Raw genomic sequence first — 13,592 nt, forward strand, 5'->3', positions numbered from 1 at the left:
TAAAAATTCACGATTTAATATATTATTGATATAACATTATTGGACCACTAGTAAGTGTCGACGTCGGCCTCTCGTCTCTACTTCTTCGATATTAGATGGGATACTCATTGGGTACACGTTGTTTTTCATACTCATACTATACTTCTGTGCATTTTTGTTGCATATGCACATGCATCTCTAGTGGCCTAGTGGGCGTAGCAGCATGGTTGATACAGAGACTTATGTGAGCTGCATTTCCGAGACGACCCACAGCCAGCAAGTCTCTTTCAGATTACTGTATTTATTTCTGTCCAATATTGTATTCCGGACGGTTGTTGTATTAGATTATTTCTCAAAAATTGCTCATGCACTTGTGACACTGGGTTCTGGGATATCTTTGGGTTTATTCAAAATTTTTAAATGTTGTTAAATGTTTCATTATTTATTCAGAGGAATTTAAAAGAGGTAATTTCGGAAATGTTTAAAACGAGAATTTAATTAAGTATTTTGGTTGGCTTGCCTGACAGCGGTGTCCGGCGCCATCACGACCCTTAGTGGATTTTGGGTCGGGACACTATTTTTCTAACTCCTTTCTAAATAGTGTTCTTTTTTGTTTGCATATACTGCCTTCCTACTAATTCAATTGATTTTAATAATAATAATAATAATAATAATAATAATAATAATAATAATAATAATAATAATAATAATAATAATAATAATAATAATAATAGTAATAATAATAATAATAATAATAATAATAATAATAATAATAATAATAATATGTTATGATTGTTAATAAAATATTGTTTCTTGTTTTATTCTTTCTCTTCTAAATAGTTATTTTTCTATGTAAAAATACACGTTCTTATGTTCTTGGGAGTAACTTTGTAGTGGAATGTGAGTGATGAATTCGTATTTGCTATCGAAATTTTTTAATAAAATTAAAATGGATTGTATTCCTTTTTTTTTTGTTTTCTTTCTTATTTACCTTTTCGGAGAGAAGGATGAACTTGGTTGCCTGAGCCTTGAGTTTTGGAGCACTTGATCGTCGTTGGGGAGCTAGGGTTGGAAAAAGATGACTTTAAATTTATGTAAATTGAATAGATTATACGATTAATCAAAAATAAAAATAGAAATCTCGTTAAATATTTTTGTAAAACTATACATATAGAATCAAATGAAATTCATTTAACAAAACATATGATAACAACTAACAAGTACAAACTCAACTTTCAGAAATGCTTAATCTACAAACATGATCAATTTAATTAAGTTAGATAATATATGAATCTTAAAAAGCACGATAGTCTAACGGAAAATGTTAATCGTCTAAATATTTAGAATCGCGTTCTATTTACGTTTATCAATATGCTAATAGTATGATGACAGATAGAGTCGCGTTCTACTTACATCGATTTTGTAACTTTAGAATCAGGTCAAATATAAAGATCCCCTTTTCGATCTATCATTTACGTTTAATTGGTTTTGGATTTTTTTTGGCGGAGGGGGGGGGGGATGGGGGGATTGTAGTAAGGAGCATTTAGGTGGAACGATCTAAAAAAGAATAACAATTGTTTGGTTTAAGAATATAACAATTCCATTATCACTGTCCAAAATGGGCTATCACTTGAAAGATCACACAAAATTTTACCAACCTTTTATATTTATAGCGCCCCCCTCCCCCTCCCCCTCCCCCTCAAAAAAACAGTGGCCTTTTAAGCAAGCAAGGAGTGAAACAGCAAGAAATTGAAAAATAAATTGAAGAATTGACCCAAAGTGAAACTTTGATCATGTCTACACAAGGGAAACCACGATCTAACTACAAGAATAATACTATGGATCCTTAATTATTCAAATTGGGGGAGAAATTCAAAAATAGCCACAGTTTCAAAAGTAATCGAAATTTAGCCACTTTTTATGTAAAAATAAATTTGAACAAAAATACTGTTCAAAATACGGAAAATACTCCAGCATAATATATTGAAATTCCAGTATAATATAACTGGAACTCCAGAATAATATACTGGAGTTCCAATATAATATATCGTTCCATCATAATATGTTAGAAGTTCATACACATGTGCTCCAATCTCCAGTATATTATGCTGGAACTTTCCACGTATTGGAGTTCCAGCATAATATGCTGGAAATTCATGCACAAGTGCACCGATCTCCAGTATATTATGTTGGAACTTTCCGTATTGAAGCAAAATAATGGCTATTTTTTAATGTTTTTGCAAACGCTGGCTATTTTTAATGAATAATCCGAAAACTGACTAGCCCGTGCTATTTTTACTAAAATTGGGTTAAAAAGCCCAATATACTATTCCATGTATCAAAAAACGGGAGAAATTCAAAAATAGCAGATTTACAAGTGGTCATTCAAAAATAGCCACAGTTTCAAAAGTTATCGAAATTTAGCCACTTTTCATGTAAAGATAAATCTGAACGAAAACACTGTTCAAAATCCGAAAAATACTCCAGCATAATATACTGGAATTCCAGTATAATATACTAGAACTCCAGCATAATATACTGGAGTTCCAGCAAAGTATACTGGAACTCCAGTATATTATACTGGAGTCAGCAAAGTATACTTGAACTCCAGTATATTATACTGGAGTCAGCAAAGTATACCAGTCTAGCATAATATGCTGGAAATTCATGCACAGGTGCACCGAACTCCAGTATATTATGCTGGACCGGTCTCTGTCGCAGCAAAATAGTAGCTATTTTTCAATGACTTGGCAAATGTTGACTATTTTTCAATGACCAGTCTGAAAACTGACTAGTCCGTGCTATTTTAACATCAAATACGTCGAACGAATTAACTACTCTACAAAATAATTGTTGCTCCCAAACACACACGCAAGTATACGTGGTCGTACAAGTAATAAAATGATAAGTCGAGTGTCGAACCCACAGAGACTTATATCAACTACCTACTAACTCACCAATATTGTTATTCAGTCAAGCAAAATTCGAGTTCAAGAATGTGATTATACTAAACTACAATTCTAAGTAATAACTAATTTATCAACCAGTAAACTGATTGTTATGTATTCAATAGAGACAAATATTCCAGGGTTGTGATCGATTCACCAATTCTATTGTGTTCTAGTTAACTCTCCCTCTCATACAATTCACTCATGGTTGCTAATTGCTAATTAATCGGTAATTGCTCTCATAGCCTTCTCCCAAAGTACTACTCGCCTATTCAAAATAGATTAACGCATATATTCCTATGAAATCAATCTATTAAGAACGCATTAAGATTACGATATTTAATTAAGCACGGTTACTAGGTATATTCCTATCCTAACTACAAATTTGCCTCCCCCTCCCCCAAGGGTTAAGATCATGCTCTCTTCAATTCTTCTCTAATCTAAACACTGCTTTCCCAAGCATAGCATAGATAGTGAATAGAACCTAACTAATGGCCAGGCAGTTAAGCAATTAATCACATAATTAAAGAAACAACCATATATTAGTGAATTGTAATCAAGTTTAAGTCAACATTAAACTAAAATATTCATGGCTAAATCACAACCCAGAACAATGGGTTTTTAGCCACTCATGATACTAGCAAATAATTTCATAAGTTTGGATAATTTAAAATACTAAGAAAAGATGAAGAAATCTGAGATGTTCTTGCCCCTGATGTTTCTTGTGTGTATTCCCTCTCAAAAGTGGCGTCTCCCCTTCACAAATAAGTTTAGTCTTGCTTTTATACGTGTTGGGTAGGTCTAGGACCGAAATAACTGTGTCCCGGGAGAATTTGGAGAAACTTCACGTCACTGGCGCCCTAGCTAGCGCCAGACGACCTCCACAACGCTGTGAAATTGAACATTCTATTTCTGGCACCACAGGTAGCGCTAGGCGCTGCCTGTGGATCTACAATGGCCATTTTTTCTGTTTTCGTCCATTTTGGCTCAACTTTCGCACATATCGCCCCCGATTGCTCCTGGATCATTTCTACACATAAAAATACATCAAATTAATATAAATCAATACATTTCATATCCTAAATCCACGAAACAAAAGTAAGATATGAGGCGATATACATACAAATATATATACTTTAAGAAAAACATCAACTCCCTACACTTAGACTCTTGCTCGTCCTCGAGCAATGGAATTATCAAATAAACCCCCAACTACATACTAGTCTCAATTATAGAGGAGCACTTTAACTTTTAACCACACACTATACCCTTGACTATGATCAATACCGACACACAAGCATGAACACACAAAATTTTACATTCTTCCCGTTTAAGCATGCCCAAGTATAACATCTCAATTCAATCAATTCCAACAACATATTTGTCACCACCCAACCTCAAAAGATGACTTGTAACCACTAAGCACCCTCAACACTAACCACTAAGCACTCACCCAACAAGAAAGTTTACAGCATTACCAATCATTCATGAGATCATGTGCCCTCACCAACAAACAAAAGAGTGAATAAAGATTAGTCCAAAAATTCAAATATGTTTTTGAATATAGATTAAGGACATCACACAATTGAACACAATTCATTGACTCTCACAAAAAATTCATATGCATCCCGTGGTCGTACCATAAGCTTGCCCAGTGTGTATATCTCTACTAATTTAAGATAGCCAAATCTAGGATCAATTAGGACTTTAAGGTTGTAATGTAGGCTAAGAGACGAGTATGATACATTTAGGAATAGTGACTAACCCTTCTAAGCACTTTAATACACTATATTCACAATTCAAGCACATATTATTCTCAACCAATTCACTTGCCACAACCCATATGCAATATAGCCCTTACTTTCATTAAACACTTCTATACTCCCACTAGCACAAATTATTAAGAGTTGGAGGCGTGTGTTTTTTTTTCTACATACTTTCACTATCATTTTTTTTCTTTTCTTGCAATATTTCTTTCTTTCCTTCTTTTTTTTCCTTTTTCTTCACACATTCCATACATTAAACTTCATCGGCTAGTGAATTTTGATTTCAACTTTAGTACACCAACGGGCCCTTCCATGGTTTCACTCAAAGAACTACTCCCCACTATCTCACCTTACTTATTTTAGCGACTAAGTGCCTTAGGAGGTAAAGGTTCAATCAATATCAAATTAAGAACAAAATAAGGGTATGGCTTGTAATGCAGGTGCCAAAAGAAAGGTCTATAGGCTCAAAGGAACTAGCAACGGAAAATTTTATTTTTATGTGACAAGCACATCTATGATCAAGTAAGAAAATGCCTACGTCATCTCCTAGATTAGTACAACTTACAATTCGCTTCAATTAACACACGTGGCAAGTTCTAGACTACACAGGATAGCATAGAAAATCACAAATCCTCACACACACATTGCACATGACTCATTCAAGACGGTATTGTTCTACTCTCAAGTCAAGCAAGCACACATAATTGAGAATTTAAGCAATATTGCACTATGTAGCACATAAGTCAAACAACTGAGAGAAAGCGTTACAAAATAGGCTATTTACTTCACTTAGATGTCACAATTCAAACCAAATACACGAAAAGATAGAATGTATGTCATAACCTAATGTGCCAGCACCAACCATGTCAATGAGTATCTTAGAGCGACTCAGTTTCTTCCTAAACTACTCATAAAAAAAATAAAGTATCCGGTTCGAGCTACACCCTTGAAAAAGAACCGATGCCCAAAGAAAAACCAAGGGATACTACCTAGCTATCCTAAAAACAAACAAAAAATCTTTTTGGCATTTTTAATCGGAATTTATCCCTCAAGAAAATTGTCCAAAAGATCCATCATCGGGAAAAGTCCGAGCTTTTTCAATTTTTTTTGTATTTGTATTTCTACACTTTTTTTGGTTAAAGAAGCTAAACTAAAACTAGACTAAAAAAACAAATTACACTAAATAATAATAATAAAAGAAACAATAAAAGAAACACATTAAAACTACTGAAAGTAACAAATTAAAACAAGTTGATACAAGATATACAGCTACAACACAGGTAGTATTCTTTCCACCCCACACTTAAACTGTACATAGCCCTCAATGCATATAAAAATGAAAAACAGAGTAGGGTGAAAAGAAAACTCCCTGTCAGTCGGAGTCCTCCTCCTTAGTGTACCTTCGAGCAGCAGCTCTAGGCACATCATCATCCGGTCCTAGGGGAACCAAAGCCATGGGCCCCGTAACATCATCACCAACCTTGTCCTCTAAATCCGAGCCCTTGACAGTGTTGATATCCTCTGATGAGTGAACGGAGCTGTCAGGTGCAATCCCCAACATCTCCTTGGACGAACTTGACAAGTCATTGCGTAAATGCATACGCTCCTCATCTGAAATACCAGCCATGCTCATGAGTAAATTCAGAGAATTATAGAGGTACATGTTGAAGTTCTCATCGCATTCAATCCATGCTGCGAGAGTGAGTTTTGACGACGTCTCCAACTAAGATGTGATGTCCAAAAGCCCTGACGGAGCTTCCACCACCTCGTCATGTTCGGGATACTCTGGCGCCTCCCGGGAGAGCATATATTGGGTGAGTAGGTTGTCGAAGAAGAACCTCTTAATTTGCCGCCCAAATCTCGTGCGGGCCATCTCGCCGAGCATAATATCACAAAATCCTGCCACACTTTGGTGGTCTTGTTAAAATGAGAACGAACCTCGAGAGGTGGACATCGTCGTGCTTCTTGATCCATTTAGCATTAGAATCCATGCCACAAAGAGTGTGACGTATCAAGGTGTATTTGGGGCTCTTGACAAATTTTTGGAGCCTCCTCGGGTCAACATTCTCAACCCCTAAAAAATCACATAACGCCCTCCTATCCAATGGCATGTCCACGCTACGTTCATGTGACCTAGACAATTTGTAATTCCAATTATCATATAATTCCCTAACCATGCTCAAATTTGTGTGTCCGGGGCATTCTAGGAGTTTGTCCATTTTTAATGCTCGTAATCGGCCGAGGACATCTGGGAAGTTTCATTCTAAAGCTTTGATATTGATCCCCATCTCGGAGACATACCTCCCATACGACACACAATCCCTGTTCCATGCAATAGTTGCATCATATACTAGATTCAACCGAGGCCGTGGGGGTAATGAAGCTTGCTGTGATGCCTCGGTAACCTATTTTCCCTTGGATTACCGTGAAGAGCTTTCTCCTTGCTTTCGTTTTTTGGGCGTTGGGAAAGTGGTGGAGGATTTTTCAATGCCCTTGCCTTTGCTATAACCATACCGAGCCACAATATCCTGCAATACAATTAAGCATGAATGTGAGAACTTGTCAAGACATATGCCTAAGGTAGTCGTGCAAGTCATGAAATGACCCCACACTTTAAACCGAAGGCACAATGTACAATACTTCACAATTTTTGATCTAACATGTACAAGTGTTGCACTCCAAAACTATGGGTACTCAAGACTTCCCCATGTCACACAATAGTGATTGATCATGGCTGCGTGTATTCACATTAAGGTAAGCAAAAGGCATATGTTACTCTCCTTTCCACAACTACTAGACTATACTAAATTAGGTAAATTTACAAGATTCTACAAAATACATTATATAAGATAGATGGTGTAGGAACATGTTTTGTATCAAAGACAAACTCCCTAGCATATAAAAGCATCCCTACACACCCCACACTTAGCCCAAATTCATACACAAATATACTTGGTTACTCAGACTTCACCAGTACACCAAAATCTTCATTCAAGCATTTTTACAAACACCTTGTGGGCATAAAGTGTATGCTTCTATTTCAACAATGGTGGAATATGGTGGCCCTCCCAAATTACAATGAAGTAGAGGGACTTCTAGTTTACTAATCCGTATACACAATAACCACACAATTTCGACCAACTCAAGCCACCTACCATAAAAATTTGTTAAGAACTAAATAAAGGAAAATTTTGGGGATTAGGGCTCTTGGGGATGGGATGTACATTGTTATCTAACAAACAAGAAGAAGAAGAAGAAGAAGAAGAAGAAGAAGAAGAAGAAGAAGAAGAAGAAGAAAAGAAAGAAGAACTTACCTGTAGAGTGTAGAAGGAGAGCAAGAGAAAAACTTTGAGAGAATTTTGTGAGGAAGAAGAAGAAAAAATAGCAGCAGAACACTGTTTAGAAGGAGAGGAGCAGCGTTTGGCGTGTTCTATTTTTGTGAATGAGGAATTTGGGTTGTTTTGGGTTATTGTTAAGTTGGTTTAGGATGGATATGGGTATTACGATGGGTTAGAATGTTAGAGTAAATGGATATTTGGGTAGGGTTAGATGGGTATGGGTCATAGAATAAATAAAAGAAAAGCAAAAAAAAATTACCTGGACCCCAGCCCAGCGCTCAGCGCTATGCCTGGTGCTGGGGGATTGGAACATTCTACCTTCAGCACCCCGGGCAGTGCTGGGCACTGGCTTGAGCGTTATTTTCGAGGATTTTTTTTTTGAAGCATCCCAATCCCCCAAACTTTTATATACTCAATTTACACGTACTACACCATTATATCTATAATTTCTATGCCTACAAAGAAAATGCAAACTCTATCTACTCTAACTAAAAAGAAAAAAAAATTAAGAATTAAACTAGGAAAGCAATAAAAATTGGGTTCCCTCCCAACAAGCGCCTGATTTAACGTCGTGGCACGACGCAGAGTCTCACTTACTCATCAGCGAGTACAACCTTGGTCTTCTCTTGATTAATTATTCCTCCCCAATGGTGCTTGACTATATGTCCATTCACCAAAAATTTCCTTTCACCATTTAAAGCTCGTAGCTCAATTGCACCATAAGAAGTGACTCTCACCACCTCATACGGGCCTGACCATCTCGATTTTAGCTTTCCAGAAAATAGCCTTAGCCTAGAATTGAATAATAATACATGTTGGTCTGGCTTGAAATGACGCGGCTTGATGTGCTTGTTATGCCATCTTTTTGTCTTTTCTTTATAAAGTTTAGCATTTCATAGGAGTACAACCTGAATTCATCTAACTCATTCAACTGCAAAAGTCTTTTCTCGCCCACAGCTTCAAGGTCCATGTTCAGCTTCTTAATGGCCCAGTATGATTTGTGTTCAAGTTCAACGGGCAGGTGACATACCTTACCATAAACAAGCTTATAAGGGGACGCCCCAATTGGCGTTTTATATGTAGTTCTATACACCCATAAGGCATCATCCGACTTTGCAGCCCAATCCTTTCTATTCACACTCACCATCTTCTCTAAGATTTGTTTTATTTCTCTGTTTGACACCTCAGCTTGCCCACTTATTTGAGAATGATATGCTGTAGCAACTCTGTGGCAAACTCCATATTTAGCCAGTAGGTTATTCAATAACCGATTGCAAAAATGAGTCTCCTCATCACTAATCAAGGCACGTGGAGTCCCAAACCTCGAAAATATGTTCTTTTTCACAAACGCAACTATCACCATGGAATCAATGGCAAGGAAATTGCCTCCACCCATTTTGACACATAGTCAACTGCTAGAAAAATGTATTTGTTTCCTCTAGACGATGGGAATGGTCCCATAAAATCTATCCCCCACACATCAAAAATCTCAACTTCTAGGATGTTATTCAAAGGCATCTCATGCCTCCTTGTGATTTTTCCTGTTCTATGACATTGGTCATACTTCTTAACAAATGCATGGACATCCTTGAATAAATTTGGCCAAAAGAAACCGGATTACAATACCTTTGCAGCTGTTCTATCTCCTCCATGATGGCTCCCATAAGGTGATGCATGACAATCATACAACACTAATTCTACCCCATTTTCTAGAATGCACCTCCTCATCAGCTGATCAGCACATTGCTTGTACAAATATGGTTTATCCCAATAGTAGAAGTTCACATCATGTAGAAACCTCTTTCTAGCTTCAGATTCAATTTCAGGAGGAAGTACCTCACTCACAAGATAATTCACATAATCTGCGTACCATGGGTGAGGGTCTTGGGTGATAGCAAAAAGTTGCTCATCAGGAAAGACTTCTTTAATTTGGCCACCCTCCTCCACGTGGTCGTGATTTTCCAGCTTTGATAGATGGTCATCTACTTGGTTCTTTGTTCCTTTCTGATCTCGTATTTCTACATCAAATCCCTACAGCAACAAAACTCAGTGCATCAATCTAGCCTTAGATTCTTTCTTTTGTAAACAGATACCTGATTGCTGCATGATCGGTATGGACTATGACTTTCATTCCCGCTAAGTATGCCCGAAATTTCTCAAAGTCCCACACAACAACTAACAACTCCTTTTCAGTGGTGGTGTAATTTAACTGTGCATCATCAAGAGTCTTACTCGCATAGTAGATGGAATAAAACACCTTATCCTTCCTCTAGCCTAGCAGTGCCCCAATAACATGGTCACTCGCATCACACATAAGTTCAAATGGTAAGGACCAATCAGGTGCCATAATAATGAGAGCAGACACCAACTTCTTTTTGAGTTTTTCGAATTCCATGAGGCATGCATCATCAAAGTTGAAAGTTACATCTTTTTCAAGCAACCAGCACAAAGGATTAGCAATTTTAGAAAAATCTTTAATAAAGCGCCGATAGAATCCCGCGTGTCCCAAGAAACTCCGGACACCCTTAACTAAAATAAGTGGAGGTAATTTTTCAACTGCCTCCACCTTTGTCTTATCAACTTCAATGCCGCTCCTTGACACTTTGTGACCCAACATGATGCCTTCCTACACCATAAAATGGCACTTTTCCCAATTCAGTACCAAATTTGTTTCTTCACAACAGGACAACACCTTGCATAAATTCATCAAGCAATCATCATAAGAAGACCCAAAGAATGAAAAATCATCCATAAACACTTCCACGAATGTTTTTACCATGTCGGTGAAAATAGCCATCATGCATCTCTAGAAAGTAGCTGGTGCATTACAAAGACCAAATAGCATTTTCTTGAAGTCAAAAGTACCATAAGGACAAGTAAAAGTGGTCTTCTCCTAATCCACTAGGCATATGACAATCTGATTGTATCCCGAATAACCATCAAAGAAGCAATAGTATTCATGCCCGACTAATTTGTCCAACATTTGGTCAATGAATGGAAGTGGAAAGTGGTCCTTGTGGGTTGCTTTGTTGAGCCTTCTATAATCAATGCAGAATCTCCACCCCGTCACAGTGCGAGTAGGAATTAGCTCCTTTTCTCATTCTCAATCACAACCAGAAATAGGAAAAATGATACATGCATCGAGCAACTTGATTACTTCTTTTTTCACAACTTCTTTCATAATGGGATTTAACCTCCTTTGCAGCTCCACGTTAGGGCGGTGTCCATCCTCCAAGAAGATTTTATGCATGCAAACCAATGGACTAATTCCCTTGATGTCAGCAATAGTCCACCCAATAGCCTTTGTATGCTTGCGGAGTACTCTGAGCAATTTGTCTTCTTGAGTGTTAGTCAAGCTGGACGAGATAATCACAGGTAATGTCTCAAAGTTCCCCAAATAAGTGTAGCACAGATGCGCTGGAAGAGGCTTAAGTTCTCTTCAAAGCTTCTTCAATAGATGGCTTAGGAGGGGTCAGAGTGACAGGCCTGTCCAACTCCTCAAATTTTCCAAACCCATGGACATAACTGCAGGACATATCTAGTACTTGCTCAATTTGACCCATCATTTCATCTTCACTATCTTCTTCATCCCCAATAAACACTCATTCAATAGGATCTACAGGGCTCATATAGGGCACTAATAATGTGGCATCACTCTCCACCACAGAGATCATGGATAGTTCTTTATAGTGGGTTGGCAACCTGAGTGCTTTATAAACATTGAATACCTTCACTCGATCCCCTACTCTCATCGTCATCTTTCTTTCGCAAACATTAATAATAGCTCGGCCCATGGCTAAGAATGGACGCCCCAAAATAAATGGGACTTCCTGATCAGGCTCGTAGTCCAGGATAATGAAATCAGTAGGGCATATGAAAGACCCCACTTGAACTAGCACATCTTCAATTACTCCTTCAGGATGAGCAAGAGAGCGATCAACCATGTAAGATTACCGTTGTTGGGCGTGGCTCACCCAAACCCAATTGTCTGAACACAGATAGCGGCATCAAATTGATGCTCGCTCCAAGATCATACAAGGATCTCCCAACTGCATGTTTACCAATCAAGATTTGGATAGTGAAACTATCTGGATCCTTCAACTTCTGAGGTAACTTTCTTTGAATTCTTGAGCTACACTCCTCAATGAGTGCCACAGTTTCGAACTCGGTCTGCCTTCTTTTGTTTGCCACTATGTCCTTGATGTACTTTACATATTTGGGCACTTTTTGTAATAGGTCAACCAATGGAATATTAATTTGCACCTGCTTCAAAATATCAAGAAACATTTTATACGTGGCGTTATCCTTGACTTTCTGTAATCTTTGAGGGAACGGAGGTAGTGGCCTTGCAACCAATGGTGGGGGTTGCTCAGCTACCGACTCTTCAACTGGCTTCTCTGACTCCTTAGATTTTTTTGATGTTGATTCTATAGTGGTTGGCCTCTTATTAAAAGTCACCTATTTTCTCTTTTTTCGCATGGGCTTCTTATAATTGCCTCCCATTCCTCAATGACATGACATTAAGGGATGCCTTGGGATTAGCTTCAGTATCACTTGGAAGAGCTCCAACTGGTCTAGTATTTTGGGCACTAGCAAGTTTGTCCCATTTGCCTCTCAAGATTTCTAAAATCGGTCCTGAGTTATTGATTGTCAAGCAACAAATTATTCAACAAATCATTCGTACTCTCTTCTACCTGTTGAGGTGGCTTCTGAGGTTAATTAAAATTTCCTTGGGGTTTATAATGATTATGATTCGGCTGATTTCCACCCTATGAAAAGTTGGGATGATTCTTTCAATTTGGGTTGAAAGTGTTCCCATATTGTGCGTTCTGATTTATTGGACCCCTTCTCTGTTGCCCCATATAGTATATGGATTTAGGATTCGTGTGGCACATATAACTCATATGATTTTCACCACATAGTTCGCAGCAAAGAGACATCAGTTGTACGTGTTGCATCTGTTGTGTTTGTTGCATTGTCATTCTATTCATCTAATTTGCCAATTTTACTATATTAGCTCTCATGGCTGAGAAGACATCAAGCTCAATCAACCCAACTACTTTCTGTTTAATTGCCTTTCGTGAATCCCCATCTCCTTGCCAGTTATGATCATTAGCAGTGAAGTTATTTAGCAAGAGTTGAATTTCACTATACGATTTCGCCATGCAACTACCCCCACAAGCTGAATCAAGATTCATCTTTGATGCCTTATCTAGCCTATCAACAAAAGTGTATCCCAATACCTCATCAGTTTGACAATGATGCGAGCAGTCTCTGAGTAGCTTCTTGTATCTTTTCCAAGCTTGATGAAGTATCTTGCCATCCCGTTGTTTGAACACAAGAATCTGACTCCTCAATGACTTTGTCTTCTTAGTAGGGAAAAACTTGATTAAGAATTTCCTTGATAGATTATCCCAAGTGTGGATTGAGTTCGCGGGCTCTTTCTGCAACCATTCCTTAGCTTCTCCCAGCAGTGAAAAGGGAAAAAGTGTTAGTCCGACATAGTCCTTGGAAACGTTCGGATAATTGTAGGTGTCCGTAATTTCCAAAAAATTCTAAAT

The 13,592-nt window shown here is 37.7% G+C and overlaps 1 protein-coding gene across 1 annotated transcript; it reads right to left on the reverse strand.

The window, feature by feature from the left end:
* Positions 1-9,648: 9,648 nt before the first annotated feature.
* LOC142162274 (uncharacterized) lies at positions 9,649-12,318 on the reverse strand. The gene is made up of 5 exons (XM_075218607.1): positions 12,006-12,318; positions 11,734-11,944; positions 11,189-11,387; positions 10,325-10,657; positions 9,649-10,062 (listed from the first exon to the last, which is right to left on the reverse strand). The coding sequence occupies exons 1-5, from the start codon at positions 12,316-12,318 to the stop codon at positions 9,649-9,651; spliced, it is 1,470 nt and encodes a 489-aa protein (XP_075074708.1).
* Between the last annotated feature and the right edge of the window lie 1,274 nt (positions 12,319-13,592).

Source organism: Nicotiana tabacum, chromosome 7 (genome assembly GCF_000715075.1).
Source record: "Nicotiana tabacum cultivar K326 chromosome 7, ASM71507v2, whole genome shotgun sequence".
NCBI classification, from domain to species: domain Eukaryota; kingdom Viridiplantae; phylum Streptophyta; class Magnoliopsida; order Solanales; family Solanaceae; genus Nicotiana; species Nicotiana tabacum.